Source organism: Dermacentor variabilis, chromosome 3 (genome assembly GCF_050947875.1).
Source record: "Dermacentor variabilis isolate Ectoservices chromosome 3, ASM5094787v1, whole genome shotgun sequence".
NCBI lineage: Eukaryota > Metazoa > Arthropoda > Arachnida > Ixodida > Ixodidae > Dermacentor > Dermacentor variabilis.
Genome location: NC_134570.1, coordinates 80825193 through 80850517, shown reverse-complemented (window position 1 = coordinate 80850517; position 25325 = coordinate 80825193). Strand labels below are relative to the sequence as shown.

Genomic DNA, 25325 nt, shown 5'->3' with positions numbered 1-25325 from the left:
CTAAGCCAAGAGATGGAAGTAAATCTGAGTCGTGGTCACACGTGTATGTACATGTTTTTGTGATCGCCTTCTCACGTAAGACATCTACACTTTGCGTAATATTAACATTTTACAATTTTTTTTGTTGTGCACATGCTCAATATTATCATTGTGTTTGTGTTTACAGCGTACTAGTGTACGGTAAGCACTGGACATAGGAAGGAAACAATTACCTCATATCTGTATTTTTACAGTGCAGTGGCATCATAGGGAAAACGGGCGCCGTTACACCAACAATGCTACATAGGGCATGCTTTGAAGGCAACGAGGCCATAGTGTGGATGATGGCCGAAACTGGAGCCAACGTTGAAGAAGTAGACGAAGATGGCGATAGGGCGCTGCACTATGCAACTTATGGGTAAGATACGTTTGCATATGAGAAGTCAGCTAAAAAAACATCAAAAGAGTGCCTTATAGAAGCATGCAACTTTCAGGAGCTACGCGTCACGGACAGCAAGCATCTGCCAGTACACTTATTTCAACTGCTTATGGTTTACAGCCGTTTTGGGCCCTGCAGTTTACATTGCGGGACAATAGGCATATTGTGCTTATTTATAATCCTTCAGACGTTCTTATTCCTTTTTTTAGCCTGTGTTTTTCCTCGGCCCACCGTATCACTTCGAGGTGCTCTGAAGCTCTTTTTGAACAGTGTATACGATAATGTTCCTAATCTGTACAAATTGTTGCCACGAACATAAAAGCAGGCTTAGTCACTATGAAAGACACATGTGTCTTAGATAATACCTTAAGACACTGTTTAGGTATTTGCATTATGATAATTTGAGGCACGACTAAAAATACAAAAATGTTCTGCGGCTTCTCTTTTATTTCTTCAAGTAAAGTAAGCATTAGTTTCTTTCGTCGAGCGAGAAGCACCTTTCTCATTGCTTAACAAGCACTCCTTAGGCGTACGTTTTGTCTTAGCAAACACAGCTGCAACTTCCTCCGCGTCAATGCCCATCACTGTAATCAAGAGAGGGCGTGCCAGGCGTTCGTCACTCATTGCAGACTGCGTGAATGTGATGGTTTGCCGCAGTGCAGAGAAGCTTAACGCCGCGTGTCCCACAGCCTAGACGCGCGCGGGTGAAGGCGCGCCCATCAACGGAGCTGGCGGTTTCCATGCTCACAAAGTGGCCATGCACGCTAAAATGCGCAGCTACTACATTTAGTATCTATGTGAAGTACCACCGTCGCATTCGTTGTACAGGCACCAAAGAGGCGTGGCAGAAGGGCAACTACATGCGTTTCATTGGTCACACAGCGAATGACGCCCCGTTTGGAGCAGTTAGGTGCGTCCTGTCCGCCACACGGACTGGACGTACCTGTCCTTTTCCTTTTTGGTATTCAAGTTGAGTCCAGTCTGACATCCATGCAAGCATTTCTTACGGCGAGTTTTTTACTGGGCTTGCCTGCGGGTTTTCTTCACTAATCATTAAACATTTCTTATATATTCATAGCAAAAGAACAGTAACAGCTGTGAAGGATTGTATGCGTTTGTGTCCTGCCGTACTCTGGCGCTCCGGTCACAAGTTTTAAGGAGGAGAGAGAGAAAGAGCGGCAAGGAGGGAGGGAAGGAGGGTAAGGACATCCCCACATCGCACCTGGATCTGCGCAGCATGCTTGTGTGGCACTTTACGATCACGGATGCACTCACGGCTAAACACCTGCGCAGGTACTCAGTAATAAATTTTGAAGCTGTAAAAGTAGAAGCGAAACAATAGAGCGTTGTGTTTCTACACATTCCGCTCGACGCAGCAGTGGCCTAGCGGCAGAGCATCTGCCTCGTATGCGGGTGAGGTATACCGACCTCGAATCACGGTGGCGCCTGAAACACACTGGTTTTTACTTATGGGTAGCGATGTTCCCTGGGCCTGGTGCTAGGGTCTCGTGGAGGTTCACATCTTGAAAGAGGGCCCAATAGATATTTCCTTGTTGACTCTGGGCGCCTCTTGTCCGACCTCAGGTGGCCTTGTTGAAGAGCATCCGCCGCGGCTGCGGGAGGCAAGTGCTACTGCCCGATCATCATCATCATCATCATCAGCCTGGTTACGCCCACTGCAGGGCAAAGGCCTCTCCCATACTTCTCCAACAACCCCGGTCATGTACTAATTGTGGCCATGCCGTCCCTGCAAACTTCTTAATCTCATCCGCCCACCTAACTTTCTGCCGCCCCCTGCTACGCTTCCCTTCCCTTGGGATCCAGTCCGTAACGCTTAATGACCATCGGTTATCTTCCCTCCTCATTACATGTCCTGCCCATGCCCATTTCTTTTTCTTGATTTCAACTAAGATGTCATTAACTCGCGTTTGTTCCCTCACCCAATCTGCTCTTTTCTTATCCCTTAACGTTACACCTATCATTCTTCTTTCCATAGCTCGTTGTGTCGTCCTCAATTTGAGTAGAACCCTTTTAGTAAGCCTCCAGGTTTCTGCCCCGTAGGTGAGTACTGGTAAGACACAGCTATTATATACTTTTCTCTTGAGGGATAATGGCAACCTGCTGTTCATGATTTGGGAATGCCTGCCAAACGCACCCCAGCCCATTCTTATTCTTCGGATTATTTCCGTCTCATGATCCGGATCCGCCGTCACTACCTGCCCTAAGTAGATGTATTCCCTTACGACTTCCAGTGCCTCGCTGCCTATTGTAAATTGCTGTTCTCTCCCGAGACTGTTAAGCATTACTTTAGTTTTCTGCAGATTAATTTCTGCAGAAATTGCCCGATACCTACTGGCAAAACAGGTACGAACGCGCTTTCGATCTGGTGCTCAGCCATTACGGAACCTCAACGCTTGAAAAGGAGTGCTTGTCCCTCACCTCAATAGGTGGATTTGGGGTGTGAAATGGGAAATGATCGTCATGAGAGTGGCGCAATCCTCCCTTGTTTTTGCTGACGATTGGTTCTACAGAAATATAGGGTGAAGGCCCCTTTTCCAAGCGTGTCGAAGAAAGCCGAACATCCGGCCGGGGTACACTGGTGCCCATTTGAACCAGTGGGTTCCCGGTGGTGGTGGGACTCGAACCCACAATCTATTACAGCCGAGGCCCCGCAGGGGTGTCTGCGTCAGCAGGCGTTTGGTGTGTTGCGACGCCATGTACCCGAACGCACAAGGGTTAGACCCTCCCGCGTCTAACCGTGCGCGACTTAGCCGTGCCCGGGCAAAAGGGTATCCTGGGGCTTGTACTGATGCCGGTTGTTCGGGCCTTTGCGGCCCCTCAGCGGAGGCAGCACATCTCTTTGGCCTCTGCTTCCCGTTGACGGCACCCCCGGACTGACCCACCCGGGGGTAATCGGTAGCTGCCGTTTCCTGTCCCCCTTTCCAATCTGCATATTTCTCTCTCCCTTTCAATCTTTCGTGTCTTTCCTCTCTTCTATTTACTTCCGACTTTCCAGGCAGCGAGGATTAACCTTGTGTGGGTGGTAAACCTTTCGGCACTCCAGATTGGATTATAGTAGCACCGTACATCCGGCGATGGCCTGTCTTACACGCAAGATTTGCTCCGTCCCCGTGTTGAGCTCGGCGATGGGCGGTTGGCGCTGCTGCCGAACTCATGATCCCTATAATATGGCTTCCGGTGAACCGCCTTTCCTTGACTGCCCTCTAAAAATTGTTCGCACCAATGCAGCTCTTCAATTCTTTTAGAAAAACAACGAAGAACACTTCCCTAAGTACCACGTAATATACAGTGAAGGCAACATGAGCGTACGTAAACTCTTCCCTTTCATGGTGGCGAAATGCCTCGGAAACACGATAGGACCTGGCTGCAAAACCACAAAGATGACCAATGGAGACCTGCTCCTCGAAAAAAAAGGACAAAACACAATATGAGAAAATGAATGAATTGAAATGCATTGGTGATGTAGCAGTCACTGTGTCGGCACATCGAACCATGAACACGAGCTGTGGAGTAATCTCGGAAGACGACTTCGTGGACCTTGGTGACCAAGAACTACTCGAAGCTTTTCGAGAGCAAAATGTCAATGTAGAAAGAATCCTAATCTGCAGGACTATTGAACAACGTCGATCAAAGCACATTGTACTAACCTTTGGTACTAGTGTGCTCCCTAATACACTAGATGCAGGCTACATCAAATTACCTGTGAGGCCGTGCATCCAAGATCCTTGACGGTGCTTTAAGTGCCAGATGTATGGGCATGGATCTCAGACATGCCGAGGAAGGCAGACTTGCGCGAAATGCAGCTCGAATGATCATCCATCAGACGCTTGCGACTCATCTCCACATTGTGTGAACTGTGATGGAAGCCATGGAGCCTACTCCAGGACTTGCCCTAAACGGAAGAAAGAAAAAGAAATCATTCCATTAAAGGTCAAAGAAAATATAACATTTCACGAAGCAAGGAAACGTCTTTCATACTTAGATCACACCAGCTTTTCCGAGGTGGCGCGAAGGGCGGCAGCGTCACGACTGCCTCGGGAGTCTACCACGGTCACTGATAGTGGTCCAATAATCATTCCGGCCGCTCCCCTGGTGGCAGCAGCAAGTGCTTCTCCATCATCATCGAAAGTGGGTCTGCAGACCTCGGTTCTGCAGGTCCCTAAGCCAAACCGAACTCCACGGCCTGAGACGCGAGTTTCAGCGCCTAGTTCTCGATCCTCCAGCGCCTCAGAGAAAGCTATGGGGGTTCATCCAAGAATCCCGGCGACATCGACGCCAAAAGATCAGCGCTCTCAGAAGCGCGCTAAGAAGGATAAGCTTCCTATAACTGCTCCGAGGAAGGGGCCGGTAATCTAAACGGTTACCTCCGAGGTCGGACACTGTCAGGGAACATCGCCTACTTGCACGCAAAAAGTCACAAGACCGCTCGATTTCGAGCGCCTTCGATTGCCGATTACATAAACTGGACCCCACGCTACGGCTAGTGCTGCCATCTAGCCTTTCCTGCGGCGAAACAGCCTTGCTGTGCCGCTTGTGGCTGGGAGTGGCTTTCATGAACGCATACTTCTATCGTTTGGGAATGGCCGAGAGCCCGATGTGCGACTCCTGTGGGTGCGAGGAAGCCATCGAGCACCTATTGTGTACCTGCCCTCGCTACGATGTACAACGCCACTCTGTGCGGGCAACATTACATCGACTGGATTCAAGACCATTCACCGAACTAAAAATACTCGGACCGTGGCCACACTCGTGACTGGTACGAAAGCGATTCGTACTAGTGCAGTACTTGAAGCGCAGCTGATTAAGAGACCGTTTATAGTGTCCCTGTGTATAGTTTCCCTACCACACGCACTCAGTGCTTACTCACTCCTTTTTCCTCTTCCTATATGCCTTCTCCCCAGTGTAGGGTAACAAACCGAGTGCTCTTCTGGTTGACCTACCTGCTTTTCCTGTCCTTGCTTTATGTCTCTCTCTCTTGCCATGTGCTTTTGAACACAGACAACAAAACTCTTCCTCAGTATGGCTACACAAATAATTTAGGGGAATGCCAGTGGCATATTTCACAATCTACATGATGTCAAAGATCTACTAATGGAATATCCGCCACCACTGTTCTGTGTTCATGAAACACATTTAATGTCCGCACAAAAAAACTTAAGACAGTACATAGTTTTCCGTAACGATCGAAATAATGGTAAGTTTTCTTCAGGTTGTGTGGCAAGTATAGCCCAAAAGTCAGTAGCATGCCGGCATGTATCGCTCCAGGGTTCATTCGAGGCAGTGGCTGTTCAGGCTATATTGTTCAATCAACTTATAACTATTTGCTCCATATATATATCACCTGATGAACGCTTTGACACAGCAGAACTTGAAAAGCGGATTGACCAGCTTCCTGAGCCCAATATAGTAATCGAAGATTTTGATGCTCACAGCACATTCAGGGGTGACTCAATATGTGATGCGAGAGAACGGGCAAGAGAAAAGTTCCTTTTTTTCAACTGGAGCCTGTCTGTTTAACAAGAGAGAGGCAACTTTTTTCAGGTCTGCACACAACACGTATCCACGCGTAGATTTAGCCATAGGGTCAGCATCACTTCTTCCATACCTGGAATGGAGAATTATTAGTAATCCATATGGGTGCGATCGCTTCGCAACACACCCACAAACAACAAAGTGGCACGATGGAGCAGCTTACCCCAAAAAATGAAGACTTCATAGTGAAAACTGGTCGAAATTTAGAAACCTATGTAAACTGTGCCGTGAAGATGTGTACCACCTAGGTGTAGAGGAACTGACTCTACATCACTGAACGTATCCTCTGTTCTGCTCAAAACTGCATACCTGAGTCCTGCGCAGATAAAGTCGATCCAAAACCGTAGTGGAACAAATACTGTGAAACTGCAAAGAAACGCCAGAACAAAGCACGGAGCAGCTTTTCACGCTACCCAACAATAGAAAATCTCATCAATTTTAACCGAAGCAAAGCAAATGGCCGCCGTATCCACCGAATATCCAAAAGAGAAAGCTGGACACGTTACGTATCCTTAATAAACTCATACACAGATGGGAGCAAAGTTTATAATAGGGTACGTAAACTAAAAGGACAACATCCAAATTCTTATCTCTCTTCACTGAATCTGGTGATACAATAGATCAAGCAAACACTCTTGGTGAGCACTTTGAGTGGGTATCAAGTACAGAAAATCATTCCGAAAAGTTCTTACACCATAAAATAGTAGCTGAAAAGATTCCTCTGCATCCAAACAAGTTGTCATCAGAAGGATACGACAAACCAATAACATCCCATGAGCTCAAGCTTGCCCTAGGCACTTGTGCAAGCTCGGTTCCAGGTTCTGACACAATAACATATGAAATAATCAACAGTCTGCCTGGTGAGACCCTAAACTGCATCCTAGGCCTTTACAATAAGATTTTTGCAACTGGTTATATACCTTCATCTTGGAAAGAGGCAATAGTCCTGCCAACACTCAAACACGGCAAAGACCCTTCCTTAGTTAACAGTTACCGACCAATTGCACACACTAGCTGTTTACTTAAGGTATTTGAAAAAAATGATTAACCGTCGCCTTGTCTACTTTTTGTAATATAACGGTACATTGGGCCCTCACCAATGTGGCTTCCGAAGGGCGAGGTCCACAACCGATAATATTGTTCTCCTCGAGACATATATATGTGATGCATTTGTACACAGCCAATACTGTTTATCTCTATTCTTTCATCTTGAGAAGGCATATGATACTGCCTGGTGATACCGTATTCTGCAAGACCTGACGCCCTATGGAATTTATGGTAGTAAGCTGAAGATTTTGCAAAATTACCTCTCTGAAAGGAAGTTCCGCGTAAGAATTGGAAGTGTACTATTGCGCAGTTTTGTTTAACAAAATGGTGTACCACAGGGAAAAGTGCTAAGTTGCACACCTTTTATAATTAAAATGAACTCTCTCTGCTCTGTTCTACCATCCATGATATCTTATTCTGTCTTTGTGGACAGAATAAGATATCAGCCAGATCAGCTTTAAATCTTGCAACCTTCCCATATGTGAATTCCAGATGCAGTTAAGTGTTAATCGGCTCACCAAATGGGCAGACGAAAACGGGTTCATATTCAGTGCAGAAAAGACTACCTGTATGCTGTTTTTAAGACGAAGAGGGGTGTGTCCTGATCCGTGCATTACGATGAATGGAGAAGCCTGGTGAATAAAAAAGAGCAAAAATTTTTGGGTGTTATCTTCGATACTAAGCTAACCTACATGCAGCATAGAAAATAGCTGAAGCTGAAATGTCCTAAAACTATGAACCTTTTAAAGATTTTATATCACAAGTCCTGGGGAACAATATGTATTGTTTCCTATCTCTTTTCAAAAGCTTTGTGTTGTCCCGCATAGACTATAGATGTATTGTTTACCAGTAATCCTCGAAGACAATACTTAAGCTACTCTATCCTGTCTATCACTTAGGTATCAGCCTAGCACTTGGTACCTTTCGTATGAGTCCTGTCCAAAGTCTCTATGCAGAGTCGGATCAGTGACCACTGGATTATCAGCGTACATATCTTGAAGTCACCTATGGAATAAGAACCATGTCGCTAAAACAACGTCCATGCACAGCACTCATAAACGGTCAGTCCACAAATCAGTTGTATTTAAACCGACTTTCAGACTCCCCGCCGTTCCCGTTAGCAGTAAAATCTGTTGCGGAAAAACTCACAATAGTTTTCACAGATCTGCAGGAAAGTGACTACGCTGAACTCATCCCACCTTGAGAGCAATGCCCAGTCACCTGTGACTTGTCCTTTAAATATTAACAAAAAGCATTGTCCAAGTGCGCTCATCTAGCAACATTTTTAGCCCTTGAAGTATAGATCTATGGCATTTTTCATTGATGCTTAAAAGTCTGCATCTTCGGTATCATGTGCAGCCCGTGGCCCTAACTTCTACAGCTCTAAACCCTTGCATAACCATAGCAGCATCTTTACAGCGGAAGCGTACGGCATTCTGATCACTGTTGAGTACATAGTCCAGCACAAGACACAAACCTCTGTAATATACACAGATCCTTAAAGCGTTGTCAAAGCCCTGTACTGTGGCAAAGCAAGCCGAAACCCTGTATTAAACAAGCTCCTTAAACACATTCACGTAGTGTATAAGCTAAACGTTGCTCTTGTTGTATGCTGGGCGCCAGGCCACTCTGGAATCGCAGGCAATGAAATGGCGGACAAAAATGCTGGACAAGCGGCTTATCGGGATACAATTGATGTAAGCTGCGTACCCGGTGTAGACATGGAACCTACGGTACGAAAGGCGCTCCGTAATCATTGGCAAGCTGAATGGGACAAGGAAGGTGAAAATAAGCTGCACCTGCTTAAACCGCGGTTAACCAAATCTTTCGCACTGAAGCTTGATAGACTCACTGAAGTCACCCTGGCACGACTCAGAATAGGACACACTTATGACACACATAACTGACTGCCCTTACTGACCTCTTGACTGCAACTGACCCATCGACACGCACACGCTGCGGTGAGACCTTAACCGTCCTACACGTCCTCATTCAATGTCCCGAACTTCATCGAGAGCGAGTGGCTCATTTTAGGGAACTCTACTCACACCATATACCCCCCATCCCTAGATATTCTTGTCAGAGGTTCCATTCTTTAACTTTAAATGAGTGCTTAATTATCTTGCAAGGGTTAACTTTCTAGAAATCATCTCATTCGATCCTAATCGTCAGATTGTGCCTCACAAGTGAGATACAATCTGATGCACAAATATACATATGAGTTCTTGCACTTCTTGCTTAAGCAAGACTTGTACGCCAAGGGACTCGTACTATCCACAATAACCTAACATGTGTGCCTGTAGCCAATGCATTTAGTGCCTTATATTTATTTTAGTACTAATTTTAGAATTTATTCACCAATGCCTATAGACCTATCTTACGCATAGACCTCTATACAGCCTCTATTTTAATTCATAGTCTTAAACTCGCAATTTTGCTAAATCAAGACGCATGTCGTGGTGCTCTTTGGCCTTAGATGCCCTCGCGCCAATAAAAATGCAATCATCGTCATCACCGCAGCCGAGACGGGCGCTCTACAACTAGGCCGCCGCTGTCGCACGTCTCTTTCGCCGAGTGTATGCTGTTTGAAGTCATATTGCCTAAAAAGCACTGTTTTACCAGATTTATTGTACGGCAACCGCACAAATCTTGGCCAAGCCATTCATCAGTATGAAGGACTTGCATAGTTCGAGTCACAATGTGAGTAGGGCTGCTATTAGAATTGGCAGGCGTGCTACTCTGACTCCAGCCATCGCTGAATATTTTCCATTTTAGGTTCATTTACGTTTCTCCTACTATCTTTATTATTCACGGCCTTTGACGGAATGACTGCGTTATTATTTACCTCTACATAACTGCTTTAACTTTATAACAGAGCATACGCTGAATAGTTTCTGCTTTATTACTTGATGCTATGGAGGTTGGTCGTCATCGGCGAATTCTCCCCTATAAAGCAATTTGTGCAGAGGGTCATTTATATGTTTATATGCCTTCGAACAGTAGTGCTAAGCACTATAACTTACCATAAAAAATAGCTTTTTATTTCATTTTCTTCTTTTCGGCATACTTGCACAGCTGGTTCTCGTCCATCTCCCCTATATCCGCTGTGTTGTTTCTTGTGCATAGTTTTAGGTTTAACACATTTTCTTGTTACCCTATCAACGTGTTCAGTAATGTAATGTTTACCAGTTAGCTTCAGGGCATATCTGCAAATTTTTTAAACTGTAAATCAGTGTTTGTGTAATGGCCTTTCTCTACTTATTTTTCAATGCTTTCTCATAAGATTGCCGAAGGCGAGTTTGTTGCCAAATGCGGTCAATCACCAACATCTCCCGGAATGGTTAGTGAGCATATTAGCTGGAGACTTCTAACGAAAAGCAAAATACTACTTATTATAGTCAGCATATACTATGCTATATAAAAAATTTCGCTATGCATGGAACCGCGTCCCCATCTTCCGTGCTATATACGTATGCAATGATCTTACCAGTTGAGCTACGGCGATGGCTGCTCCCATGTTCATTCTTATCCATATGTATGTGTACAAGATCTGGATCTACTGGCCATTGCCACTCGCACCATTCATGGTCATCGTGAAGGATCTGGCACATCCTTTTGACTATTGACATAACGTAGTGCATAAACTTTTAGGAGCAGGCAGCTGGACAATAAACCCTCGCATGCTGCATGATGGCATCAAATCTACCAGAGTAGAGCCGCATGCTATAAAATGAACAAGAAGGCAAATCGAAGGGCCCGGTTCTTGTTAGTCACGACCATACGAAGCCAGCAAATACTGCAGTTGCGCATAATGTGCAAGCGCATTCCATGTAATGTGCAATACAATTATTGTAGTGAACGTAGCTGTACATAATTTGGAACTGTGTTCATATGGCTGGAAAGATATTAATGATTTCAACGCCAGGTCGTAGCCGGCACAATACTCTCGTTGGTGCGCAATTGCAGCTGATGTTCTGCGCACTTTTGTTAATGATACCCTTGAAAATTGTTACACTAATCACGGTTACACATTGTTATTTGCTGCCTGCTTTGAGGTACTTAGCTGAAATGTCCCTCTAACGGTGCTGAAGCGTAACAACTTATTCACTTTCCGTAATTATCGTAACAAGGCACATTGACTCCCGCTGTGTAGTATACTCTTAAACAAAGTTGCACACTTTGAGTCGTATCTTGCCACACAGCAATAATCTTCATCTGTCTTGTCCACAGTTCTTTTTTTAACGCTGCAAGCCGGGTACTTCCAAGTCACGGAAGACATGTGCGTTGTCAGCATGACAGAGCATTCTCGACAGGAAAGAAGCGGGCGCGGCGTTTTAAGAAGGGAAACGAAAGCAAGGCATATGACTATTATTGTTGTGTGGCAAATATACCCCAAAAAGGGAGTAAATTTGTGTAAGAGTGTATGCATTTTCCTTTGTCTTTTCTAGTGATAAACCGGACGTCATAGAACTGCTGCTGAATTTGGGCGCGGACATTAACGCAACCAATAAGAAAAAGTTTACAGCACTGCAAGTTGCAGTCAAAAAGAAACATGTCAACTGCGTTCGCGTTCTGATCAACAAGTTTCCAGAACGTCTTGATGTCAACATTCAGGTAATGTACCTTTTGGCCAGATGTCTCCTGATTGCAGAACTGTTCATATATAGTGACCTCAGTAGTATATAGCATACAAGTGTTATATATAGCATACAATTCAGGAGTGCGGGTGGCCGGTTGCAAGGGTGATGTCGACCGTCTCAGAGGGGAGGGCGAGCGGCGGCGCCCTGGACGATAGTTGCGAGGCGCTTCGGGAGGTGGAGAAAGTGAGCATGGGGAGAGCCGGCGCTGGTAAGAACTCAGAGGAAGCAACGGGTCTCTCTTATATATATCGTAGCCACGTTGTTCGTCCTGTTGTCGTCTCCGGCGAAAACGCGATATGTGCCCACGAATACCAGAATAATAACAAATGGGGCGGGGCGTAGACCGGGTAGTGTAAGATGCTGTGGCAGGCTGACGGGGTGGTAGAGTCGCCAGATGGTTGGGGGCAGTAGCAGCAGCAGGAGGCGCTGTCCGAACGAACGCTGGTTGCATAGCTGCAACCTGAGCGTACGAGGTGGGTGGCGAAGGAGGGCCACAGCTCGGAGCGCAGGTCATGGAGGACAGCTCCTCTTTGATGATGTCGCGCAGGCCAGAAACCGAAGGCTGAGGCTGGAGAACGGGAGGACTCAGAAAGCCGCACGCTTGGAGCTCTTCGCGTACGAGAGTCCAAATCAGCATACGCAGGTCGGTATCCGACGAAGGAGGCACGTCACCGGCGACAAGTTGTAAACGGATGGCCTGCAGTGCGTCCAGGTGTCGGCAAGTCGCGATCACATCATTAAGGGTATTTGGATTCTTGATCGCCAGTGCGTTGAACGCGACCTGGGCAATGCCCTTTAGGATATGACGTGCACGATCAGATTCCGTCATGGTAGCGTCAACACAGCGACAAAGGGCGAGGACGACCTCGATATAAGAGGTGTATGTTTCCCCGGGAAGTTGTGTGCGTCCATCAAGCCTTTTCTTGGCGACTTCAGAGCGGGCGTTGGGAGCGGGGAGCGCCAAAAATCTGCCGAAGCTGGTGTTTGAATGCTGCCCAGTCAGGCAAGGTGCTCTTGTGGTTGAGAAACCAAGTCCTGGCAGCGTCAGTGAGGTAGAATGCGACGTTGCGAAGCTTGTGCATATCATCCCAACGGTTAGACTCACTCACGCGGTCATAATTGTCCAGCCAGTCATCAACGTCGTCACTACGAAGGCCAGCGAACATAGTGGGATCGCGCTGCCGCGTGCTGACGGTCCATGAAGGAACGGCCGGTGTGGCAGAGACGGTGACGCCGGAGGCTCCTGGAGGATCTTCTTGGGGCATCCTGGCAGAAAGGCGGAGCAAGCGGCGGCCTGAACGAAGCTCCAGGGAAACTCGAAGGCGTAGAGGACCAAAGGATCGAAAGCAGCCTCCACCACTTGCGAGACAGCTGTTCAGCCTGAACGGTTTATTTCACAGGTCGTGCGCTAAAGACGATGACCATAATGATGACTATATACAGATAAAGAAGATGAAGGGTAAAATAATGCTCACAGTATATGTAGAGCCGATCAGTTGTTCCATGCATTCAAAGCAAAACGCTGTGACAGCTGGGCCTGCTGTTATATGACTGAATTAAAAAGGATGCATCTCAATCATATCATTATCATCACCATCATCAGTCTATTTTTATGTCCACTGCAGGACGAAGGCATCTCCCAGCGATCTCCAATTACCCCTGTTCTTGTGCTGGCTGATTCCAAATTGCGCATGCGTATTTTCTAATTTCATTACCGCGGCTAATTTTCTGCCGTCCGCAACTGCGCTTCCCTTGGCACCGATTCTGTAACTCTAGTGGTCCACCGGTAATGTGCCCTATGCCTTATATGACCTGCCCAGCTCCGTGCTTTTCTCTTAATGCCAACTAGAATATCGGATATCTCCATTAGTAATAATATGAATAAGTAAATAAAATACAAACAAGCAAAAGACGCCAGACAATTATAGGAGGAGATAGTAGCATATGGCACTGAGAAAACCACAATGACATGTACACAAAATGCCTTATTCATGTGCAGGTTTTTAAACTCCAAGCATATTTTGTAGCTGCAAGAGGTTGCAAATTTTAAAAACACTTACAAGCTTTCCCAACAATTGATCCTTCAATCTTTAGCATCTTCTCGCTGCTTATAAATTTTCACTGGGCAACACTTAAAACTCCGCTCAGTAGTGACACATACGATTCACACACTCCTGTAATCTGCACCCCAGTATCGCATTTGGTTCACATGCATGTATAACTGTTTAAACATTCAACTACGTAACCTTATTTGCGAATTGCAAGCAGTGCCTGGTGCATAGATAATGATGGTGATCATGTACGCATGAATATTACGCATATGTGTGCCGTATAAACCGCTAAAAATTACCACAAAGCCCGCGTATAATTTTTCTCAGAGAATAAAATACCCTCAGCAGTCAGCACCAAGTCAAAGCTCTGAATTGCTGCATCGCAGATCTTCCCTGTAGTGCAGAAATATCCAGCAGCAGTACTGCGAGCCCTGACAATCGTGTTAAATTCGTAGCATTCAGAACCACCATTGCAACTGCACCACACATGAAAACAAGAGACGAAGGGCGGGAAAAGTTGAAGTTTCACCCTAACTGTAGAGCAGTGATGCTATACCTGGTGCAAATTATACACATTGTCTTGCATTGTTCCGTCGAGTACATCTGGCTGGTGCCATTGGAAACATTCACAGATGGATGCGAGCAATCGGCTTTCATAAACAAAATTTTCTCTCATGTTGACTCCATTCGTGTTTCTATTCGTTTGTGGAGGTAGAACTCTCCTTAGTTGAAGTTGAGAAACGCTTTTTTCTCCTTCAATTTCCTGGCTTGCCTTTCATTTCTCAGTGTTCACTACACTATCATTCTTTCAGCTTCGTGCTGGTATACAAATCAGCTGCAGAGTGCGGTGTCAGTTAATCTTACAGTGTCAACCAATTATTACTACGGCCGATATATTCTGTCCTGTAGCGCCATTAGCAGGAGTACTATATTATGCACTGGAAGTCTACACTGTTTTGTGAGGTATCACTTGGAGTAAACCTTCCCGGCCTCTTGCTCTCAACTCGAAAAATTGAGGATGGATAAGGGGGGAAGTAGGGAAGTAATTTTGCTTTCAGATGCCATCCGATGCAATGGGAGAGAACCTCTGCCTTGGGAGGGTAGCTTGCCTCCTTACACTATCGTGAACAGCATCTGATGTGGTTCTGTCTCCTTTAGCGAAACCCATTATGACACATATTTCTGGCAAGACCTCGTGACGATCCCCTTAATGGCTAGTGCTGTAAAGTGGGAACCCCTGAACACTAGTCATTAATCCATCTTATTTAAAGGGATCCTAGTGAAAACAATAGCTTGGGTTGTATCTGTGTCTGCAACGATGAACTACATCATATTTTAAGGTCAATTCACACCGCCGACCTGACGAGGTCGCGCGACTATTTGCCACTGGCGACCAAAATCAACTCGAGGCGACCGATGCTCACACCTGCAACTGCGACCGGCCACTCTCCATCTGCTCACAATTGCATCGTAACGTAAAATACGATACGTATACGCGCATGCAGACGTCCTGTTCACATGCTTCTGGCCGTTTCTGCAGTTTTGGCAGTGCGGTCGTGCGACTAGCATATTAAGGTCGCCTTTCCCGACAAGTGACGATTTGCGATCAACTTGGTCAAGCGACCGCTGCCAGTCGCCTGCGTGAATGAGCCTTCAATGTAGTAAAAAAACTCAACTTGGCGTATTTGGACGTCTACTGCTACGAAATGGCCAAATACGAGAAAAATGATTGAAATATGTCATATTTTACTTGTGCTTGCACTTAGGCAAGAAATAGAACTTTGGCCTGTATTTTCACTTTCATGAATCATCCTCGTACCACAAATTAATTCAAAAGTTACAAAGAAAGATGGTTCCGTGTGGTTCTGTGTGGACTACCGGCGCCTCAACAAGATAACTCGCAAAGACGTCTGCCCTCTCCCGAGCATAGATGACGCGATTGGCAGTCTACAAGGCAGATAATTCCTTTCATCAATGTGATATCCGTTCAGGCTATTGGCAAATACCTATGGCAGACGCCGATCGGCAGAAGACAGCTTTTGTCGTACCTGACGGCTTAAGCGTATTTAATGTAATGCCTTTTGGTCTTTGTAACACGCCTGCAACTTTTGATCGTATGATGGACATCGTTCTGCGCGGCTTGAAGAGGCACACATTCTTGTGCTATCTTGTGGACAGTGTTGCTTTTCGTCTCGACTTCACCGCGCACATTCAACGGCTCCGGCGTGTTCTGACGTGTTTAACCAACGCTGGCCTACAACTAAACCTGAAGAAGTGCCGATTTGTAGCTCGCGAGCTGCCAATTATATTTTCGTTGTATGCAAGAATGGAATTCTCACATATTTAGTAAAACTTCGAGCCGTCACCGAATTCCCTAAGGCAATGTACGTCAAAGAATTCCACAGTTTCATAGCCCTGTGCTCCTACTTCGGACGCTCCATTCGCAATTTCGACGCTATCATATCGCCCCTGATGAAGCTACTTAGAAGCATCGGGCCCCTGACTTCGTGGTCGTCGTAGTGCGACGAAGCCTTCACAAAGCTCCGTCGCTTGCTAACGTCTCCGCAAATTTTGCTCCATGACGACCCATCAGCCCTTAGTGACGTGTGCACAGATGCTATCGTTGTTTTCCACGGCGCCGTTGTTGCCTAGCGCAAAAAAGGGTTTCCTGAATATGTCATCGCTTATGCAAGTCTTACGCTTACGAAAGCAGAGAACAATTACAATGTGACAGAAAAAGAATGTCTGGCCATTATCTCGGCTCTTACTAATTTTCGGCCTTATTTGTATGGCCATCCATTTGATTTAGTCATGAACCACCATGCACTATCCTGGCTGTCGTCCTTGATAGATCTCTGAGGCCGTCTTGCTCGATGGTCACTTCGCCTGCGGGACTACGATATCCGTGTGCCGTACCGCAGCGGCTACCAGCATTCTGACACCGTCGCGCTCTCGCTTTCTTGACGACAATGCCCGCTGCTCACTGTCTCAGCTTGCCGTCTCTTCGCACGACGTTACCAACATCGTTTTTTAGCAGCGCATGGACCGTTGGATTGCCTCCCTTAGAGAGTTCCTTTCTAGTTCATCAGCACAACCAACCACTTGCACGTTGCGTCGTCAAGCTCATTATTTCATCAGTCGCGACAACCAGCTTCCCCAACGCGATTATAACCCCGACGGGCGCCAGTATTTCTTAGTAGTACCTCGCAGCCTTCGTTCCGAAATATGCGCAGGTTTCCACGCCGATCCACAGTGTGCACACTCGGGAGTGTGCACACTGGGCAACGCTTTCGAGCAGCGGTACTACTGGCGAGGGATGTACAGATGTACGTTCACAAGTTCGTTTGCTCTTGCCACTATTGTCAGTGCCGGAAAATTTTTACGTTGTTCTGCCCTTCATAACTTACGCGTACAACACCGCCACTCACAGCACCAGTGGTTTTTAACCCTTTTTATTACTGTACGGGCGACACCTATCGCACGCCGTCGACACAGTGTTACCATTCTGGCCGAATGCATCTGAATGCGCGCCCATCTCTGTCACAGCAAGATATGGTGTGATCGCGCACAGACCTTTACCTCCAATGACCAAGAGCGCCAGAAGAGTACTCGCGGTTACCTCACTTCTGCGCCCACCTTCCTTCCAGGAGCGTTTCTGTGGCTCTCGGTTCCTTCCCTGAAGAGGGTCTCCTTTCAAAACTGCTGCCGAAATACTGAGGGACCTGCCGTATCATCTAACGCGCATCTCCCGTCAACTACGTGATCGAACCTATTGAACCATCTTCAAACATGCGCCGTCGTGGACAAGAGATTCTCAACGCCGAGCGCCTGAAGCCGTACTATGATATAATCACAGTAAAAAGCTGTTAGGTCGCCGGACGGCCCCCTTTTTGTTCCTGGGGGTAACTGCAGCGAAGAAGAGGAACGCTATAGTGAGTCATCCTCTCCAGCACTGTGCTCGCGGGAGCACCACACATACCTTGCTCTGACGGTCGGCCCGAACGCTGATGACTAGTAAACACATTTACACAAATATAATTGAAAAGCTGGCATTATCAGTCTAAGCAGACTGAAATTTTCACAAGTGTCTTCCTCTTCCGGAAATGGCAAAAAGTTTGCCGAATTTCCGAGGTAATTCTGTAAACATAAATCATTATGGCTATACTCATTATTGGATTTGTTAGAATTTCCGGTGATGACTGTGCTAGAGAATCCGTTAAATAACACTGACTGGTTGACACTGGCTGTGACTTATTGTTTGTACTTGAATACTGTATTTTGAACAATCCAGCTCAGTGATTGCCTCGTAGCCCCGCCTGATTACTAACTGGGAGCTGATTTTACTGTGTGTAGGATGGTGTAGGTGATACACCCCTCCATGATGCTATCAAACATTCAAGCCCGGAAATTACTGACATGCTCGTGAACTTCCCCTCCGTGGACTTTACCTTGTGTAATGAGAGTGGATACAACCTCCTTCATCAAGCAGCTGTAACTGGAAACAACTTGTGAGTTCTAATTGCGGAAGGGAGGGGCATTTTCTACACATTGCCAGATGACAAGTGCGTTAACCTTTCCACTGAAGCCAATCGCTACAGGCAACCACTGTTTGCATAGTAGTGGGGAATGCAGAGATAGATAAGAGAACGAATAGTGTTTTAGAGCGCAGCTCTTTCGCGTCCGTTCCTGGGTTTCGCGTCGTCGTCGGCGTTGTCGTCGGCCTCGTAACCAGCTCCGCCCCCCTTTCATCCCCCCAGCGCTAGCAGCGACCGACTGATACCGCTGGATGCCGCTGACGCCGCTAGAGAGTCAAGATAACGTGACTGCATAGAACACCGTCGCCGCCATGCAGAAAGAGGAGGAAAGGGTCCCCCCCCCTGTATCGGCGTCAGCGGCATCAGTCAGTCGCTGCTATCTCTTCCCTCCTCCCTTTATCGTGTTGTCCGCTTGCTGCGCGCGCTTCTGCCCCCATCGTTTGCCGCTGGGTGTACACGCCGCCCCCCTCCCCCCTCTTCCTGCGAGTCTCCGGTTGTCAAAGCGCCGGCTCGAACTTAATTCCTTTCTTCGCTCCTCCTCCAATGCAACCCCTGTGCGGTGGCAATCAGAGAGCCAGATCGGTGGCGGCGGATCTGTATATGTGCACCGCCCGAGCCGAAATTGCCGCTGCCGTTCGCCCTGTGCGGTGGCAATCAGAGAGCCAGATCGGTGGCGGCGGATCTGTATATGTGCACCGCCCGAGCCGAAATTGCCGCTGCCGTTCGCCCTGTGCGGTGGCAATCAGAGAGCCAGATCGGTGGCGGCGGATCTGTATATGTGCACCGCCCGAGCCGAAATTGCCGCTGCCGTTCGCCACTGCGAAATTATCTGCCAGTTCTTTCTGAGCCATGAGCGAGACGACCGATGGAAGTCCTCCGTCTGCTGCTGCTGCTGCTGCTGCTGCTAAACGAGCTGCCAGAGCAGAGGCCCAGCGCCGTCGCCGTCAGAATCCAGAGGTGCGTGCCGCCGAAGCAGAAGCTTACCGTCGCCGCCGTCGAGATGATCCAGGAGTACGGGAAATATAAAAAAAAAATTCTGCGATAGCGCATACATGTGCTGCTCGATTTCTTTGCCTCAATCTATCGAAAAGGTGAAACAGCTTATTTGCTGCGCTCAAATTTCGCATTAGGAAGTAACGTAATCGTCGGTAATTTTTTTTGGTAGTTTAATCTAGAATCTTATTGTGAGCATCATTCATACACTGCATTGGCACAGTCTACAAAAATTGCTATTTCGCGTTTAGAGTATGTGCATGAAGATTTAAGGTACCATTATCTCAAAGACACGCTAAAGAGAAATGTGATGTGGTAAATGAAATATGTAAATTCCATTTTCATATGATGGAATAAGTCACTGTTGCAGTAAACTCAGGGTTTGTAAGTAAGAAAAACGACGTGAAAATAAACATAGGCAGTGGCAATGTTTTTAAATTCTATAACCACCTTCCTGTGACATCAAGAATCTCAAGGGTGCCTGTTTATGCAAGTTATGGGGTTGTCAATAAAGAAGGATTGAATTTCATTATATGTATGCATACTCAACCGTGCAACTTTCAGAAAATTATCTTGCATGAATATGACCGAATAGAGGAGAATACAGCGAAATTTAGGGCTTCTATAATGGTCTCGTTAGCACTGTAGCCTGGGCACAATATTACCAGAACGAGAGTTTAGCTTTTACTTTCTGAACTGGTGGTGAATGCCTTGCAAGTTACAAATTTGGTGCGTGTTTTTTTTTATTTATGAACTATCGCTAACGTTCCTTAATATCTCACAGTTGCACTCGGAAGGTGAAGCAGCGATTGATATAGCAAATTATTAAACAGCTATACGAAGGATAGTAGTTTTATCAGTCGTATAAAGCTGTGAAAATTCCTTTACTAGCTAAATTAACAATCATGTCACGCGCGCACAGGCATACAAGAACACATCTCACTCGATGACCGCAGACATTCGCTGTCAAAATGCTGGCGTGCAAAAGAGCGGCAGTAGCAGTGAGTTAATTGCCCTTCGTGCTGCCTCTCGCTTCAACGGGTACTAAGTGGCGCGAACGCAGACCACACGAAGTGCTCAGCCCTCGGCTCGCCCTAGACTCTGCATCCTATTATGATCGACCTGTCAAGAGTGAGAGACATTCAGTCGTGTGTTCCCATGACAAGATGATCTGCCTGGCCACAGATAAGGCTGTAACAGTAAGCCTGGACCTCGGCCTGTCAAGTGCGAGAAGCGTTCAAGCGGGCATCCCTTTGTCAACACAATTGCCCTATTCTTAGCAACAGTGTCACTCCTTTTTTCCCGGGCTTACACAAAGGGAAGGACGAAGGAAAGAAAACCCGAAGGGCAAGAGGTTGCCGACGGCGGAACCTTGCGGTGAAGATTCTTGCGGTGAAGACCCACTCCACCCGATCGAGGTTGTATGACCGCGAAAATACGGCTTTCAAAATAGAAACCGCGCCGCCGCGCTTAGCTTCATCGTACGCAGCCACCGCCCGAGTAGAACGGCTCCCCCCTCTGTTGCCGTGCGCGAGAGGGAAGCAGCGCGCTCCCTTCACGCCTCCCTCCCTCGTGCGCATGCGCGTGCGAGATCGAGCCGCCACTTTTCACCGCTCACGCTCATCCGCTTTCACTCGCACCCACAGCATATGGCGGGCGGCCACGACGCTCTCGCACTTCGACTTCATACAGAACATCACTATGACACCAACGCCAACAGCAGAAATGTGCCTGCAGTGTCCATATAATTGCTGCCACAATAAAAGATTCAGATTCTTGGTAGAAATTCCTTTCGTAGTTCGGGGCAGAGATTTCTCCTGTTAAATGCAACAAATTTAGTTCCAACGTGCTCAGTGGTTGCCTAATGAGTACATACTTTCATTTCACGTGTACTTTTTGAGAAAATTTAGGTTTGGCTGCAGGCTAACTGTTTTTGTTATATGCAATAATTGTTTTATTGGATTTTGTGTTTGTCTCTTCTGCTGTTGAAGCGCCACAGAGGTGATCCTTTCGAAAAAACCAGACCTTGTGGACGTGAAGGACAGTGACGGCTGCACTGCCCTACATTTGGCAGCTCGTGCAAATAACTACAGTGTTGCGAGGACTTTGGTTACCCAGGTAATGCAGTGCCATTCAACTGCCTTTCACTCTGTACATGAAGTCAAAACCATGACTAGTTCGTTTTGTGCTGCTGATTGAACGTATGATGGTGTCAGCTTAAAGAAAGATTACGTGTATGTCGTATCTTCAAGCGTCCAATCTAATGAGCAGATGAGAATGTGAAAGCATTTTGAATGTTTTTTTACAGCAATGAAGTCCATTATTTAGATAGGTTTGCTTGTTTACTTACGGCGTTATATTTCATAAAATATTTAGTCATCCATGGCCCATTACATCAAGAATGCAAAGATGCTTTTAAGCTACATTGACTTGAAAATGCCTCATGTTGCCATCAAGTGTCTATTTCAAGTGCATATATTTATGCATCAAATAACAGTTTGTTAGTCTCTTATAGTTCTAGTGATCAAGCTCATCAACATAATATGGGGCTAATATAAAGCAAATCGGTACGCCTTTTTTGTAAACCCTTAAATGACCCTTTATAAACCTAAAAGCGAACACGGACGTACATACATTAGACTAATACACTCGCGAGTCGAAGCTTTGAAGCGTAACATTACAGAGAAAGTAACCTGTGTAATTGAGAAAAATAAATATATTTGAAACAAAATCGGTGTAACTATTGAAAAACCAAGGCACCAACTATCAGGATACGTGATATGTTTTTCATAATCTGGAAATTGTATTCGATGGATGATAATAAAATGAAGCTCATTGCGTTGCATTTTAGCACTAAAGTTCGTATCCTTTGTCCAATTTCATGTAAAAATTGTAGACAGACTTGCCAATGAAAGCTTTTCGCACCGCTTCGGCAGCTTTATTTGCTATGTCTCGAAATTTAAAAATTATGCGTATGCGAGGCACTGTGAAAATCGATGTAAGCGAAGTGCCGTTTGTGTTGATTGAGAATAAATAGTTGTGATGTTCATGGCGAATACTTAAGTGCATCATTGTTTAGTGCAGTACCAGAGTGGTGAGCTGATGTTAAACGTTACTTGCATGCGCCACTTTGGCGTGTCTAAGTAGTACACAGAGCACACTGCGCGACATGTTTGTTCGAGGCACTTTGCGGTATTGTTCATAGCATGCGAGAACGTTAGTACTGTCATTGCCCCTTACCGCACAACACATCGTGGTAGGAGAGTTAAACTTTATTTCAATTATGGGGCTTTACGAGCCAATTCCACAATCCGATTATGAGGCACGTGGTAGCGGGGGGGGGGGGGGGGGGTCTATATATTTATTTTGATCACCTGGGATTCTTTAACGTGCACCTAAATCTGAGTGCAGGTTCTTGCATTTCGCCCCCCTCAAATGCTGTGGCCGTGGTGAGGATCGAAGCCTTTAAATTAATTAATTAAATTAAATTATGGGGTTTTACGTACCAAAACCACTTTCTGATTATGAGGCACGGCATAGTGGGGGACTCCGGAAATTTCGACCACCTGGGGTTCTTTAACGTGCACCTAAATCTAAGTACCACGGTTGTTTACGCATTTCGCCCCCATCGAAATGAGGCCGCCGTGGCCGGGATTCGATCCCGCTGCCTTGTGCTACCTAACTAAGCAGCCACGGCGGGTAGCGGGGGGGGGGGAGGGGAGGAGGATAAAATCCGTGACCTTGAGCAACGACATTGCCACAAAACTACCGCGGCGGGTACAGAACTGTCGATATACTGGGCGGCAGATTTCGCAGTGTTCTCTAGATCGATACTGTGGTGCTTTAGTGCAGCTTTGCGGCCACGCGCCCTACGTCAGCTGTCCGATTAACAAACTTTCAGTGTTTCTTTTTCACAAATAGTAGAAACGTGCCGCAGCGAACGTTGAACTTAAATTTATTAAGCTTAGCCGCAACTGCTGCCGTTTATAGGAGTAGCGTTTCCTTGTGTTTTTACGTCGCCTTTTTCCCTTTCCCACCCTCCCTCCATGAGCGCGAGCTGCGAACGCAGAGTGGCAAGGCTATTTAGCGAGGCTGTTATTTACTCGTTTCGAGACTGCGACGGTTCCACCCATACCCTACCTCCTCTTCCTACCTACCATGCTATTTAGCTCCCGTTCGGACTGTTGCACGTTTATAGAAAGGTAAACGCCGCAGTTTCTGAAACGGTCTTGAGAGGGGTCAGAGATAACTACAGCAGTCGAGATGCTATTGCGGCTACGCCCAACTAGACCTAGAGGACATTGTGAAGACGCTACGGAAAGGCCCAAATGAGTTTCGCGTCGACTTTGCCCTCTGCCGTGCTCCTGCCATGTATATACACGATATGAACCACCTCCTGACGCAGCGTACAAGACAGCGACGGTATCAGCAGCAGCGGAAAAGTCCAAGGAAGAGGCAAGCATAGCTTGGCTTTAATAATATGTGGGGCCCCTCGTGGGAGACATCCACACCTTCACAGGCACACAAGCGCACACAAGCGCGTAAATGCTATCCAGCCGAACCTCGTTAAAAGGACGCTGGAAACGCTTTAGAACTGGAAAACTTACGGCAGTTTGGAAGGGCTGCCAGAATATCATTCCACTCCTCGAGTCATTTTCTGAATTTTGCATGTAGCAGCACCGCAATCACTGTTTAAATTTCCGTTGAAACTTCGCCCCACTCACGCGCCAGATGTAGCGGAGGTTGACCGAGCGCGAGGATGTCAGAACCTGGGTCATATAAGCGCTCTATTCGAATTACGCCTGTCACCGATAACCACGATGACGTCAAGGTTGCCTTCGCCATCAGACCATTCTAACCAACTGACGGCCTCTCCTGCAGACACTGGTGCTCGCTGTGGCTAAATTAAAACGACTTGTGGTCATTTGTGACCTATTAAAGTATGATTTTCGTATTCAGGGAATGAAAAGCTATAATAATTAGCTGAAAAATCACTTTAAAAAAATTTGCTTCAGCTAGAATTTAAAAAGAAGGCCCACTTGACAGAAATATCCCTTAGTTATATTTGATAATCGTTATAAGCATACACGCTGCTGTCGGCTAGGGAAAAAAATAGCGATCAGATGTAGCGAAAAAGAAATCCGCTAGTTTGATGGCTCCAAGAGCCAGGTGAGGGGTTATTCATGGATTGTTGGCGGCTTGCCGCGCCGATGCGTGGTATGGGAACAGCAGCACTTTCCATACACGCATTTTGCACCGCCCCTAAATGCAGCCGTGTGATTGGTTTTACTCTGCAGGATTCAAACGCTTGTTTCTCTGTTGTGGTCCTGGCAAGCGAACTGCGCTGCCAAAATGCGCATGCCTATCCCGAATGCGCCATTTGACGCCGCTCTTAATGAGTACAGTCACTGACCATTCGGAATCTAAGAGGACCACACACGGACCCGAACTCCACTATTATGGCCGTCGTTCTGGCACGCGCACATGAGTGATCTCAGGATCAATCGCCTGTGATGCTTACGTGTGGGAATTACATACTAAAAGTAAGCCTTCCGTGTCGGCCTGTGATCAGCCTCTCGGCCAGCCGTCTGCGAATATTTTTTTTTTTTGCAAACGAATACTGATCTGGCTAGGCTCAAGCAGGCCTAACCAACGCCACTTTGCTGGAGGCAACCAATTAAACGCTTTAGCGACGATGTGGCGTCCACATTGGTCACGGCCGCCATGTTTGCGTCGATCATCCATCAAATCGAGCGGTCCAGCGTGCGGCGTTCAAAATTTTGATTGTCATTAATATTGGGTCTAGGAGTAGCTAGGTGGCGTGGTGGTGGCGCCGTGAAGTTCGAATAATTGCGCAGGTGAGAAAAATAAGGCATATCACTAAAGCCTGGGTGGTTGTGCTTAACACTTTTGCTACAACGATCTCTAGAGTCATGGATCCCACTACAGCAAAACTCAGGAGTATGACGGAATGTTTCTTTCTAGCGCGAATTTTTCTGAAGCGGAATTTTTATTTTCAGTTACGTGCAAAAACTTACTTCTCTATAATGGATAACGTGTAAGATTATGCAGTTGCAGTTCATTATGG

At 46.6% G+C, this 25325-nt stretch overlaps 1 protein-coding gene across 11 annotated transcripts in view; it reads left to right on the top strand.

Annotated features, from left to right (window-relative positions):
* LOC142575940 (E3 ubiquitin-protein ligase MIB2-like) overlaps positions 1-25325 on the top strand; it is a 291148-nt gene that overhangs the window by 255219 nt on the left and 10604 nt on the right. For all 11 annotated transcript variants that reach the window (XR_012826743.1, XM_075685763.1, XM_075685762.1 and 8 more), the window contains 4 exons: positions 234-397; positions 11467-11632; positions 18063-18217; positions 21229-21355. Coding sequence is in view for 10 of the 11 variants with exons in the window: in XM_075685763.1 (XP_075541878.1) it covers positions 234-397; positions 11467-11632; positions 18063-18217; positions 21229-21355 (612 nt within the window). In the remaining variant the exon portion in view is untranslated. The remainder of the gene's footprint in view (positions 1-233; positions 398-11466; positions 11633-18062; positions 18218-21228; positions 21356-25325) is intronic.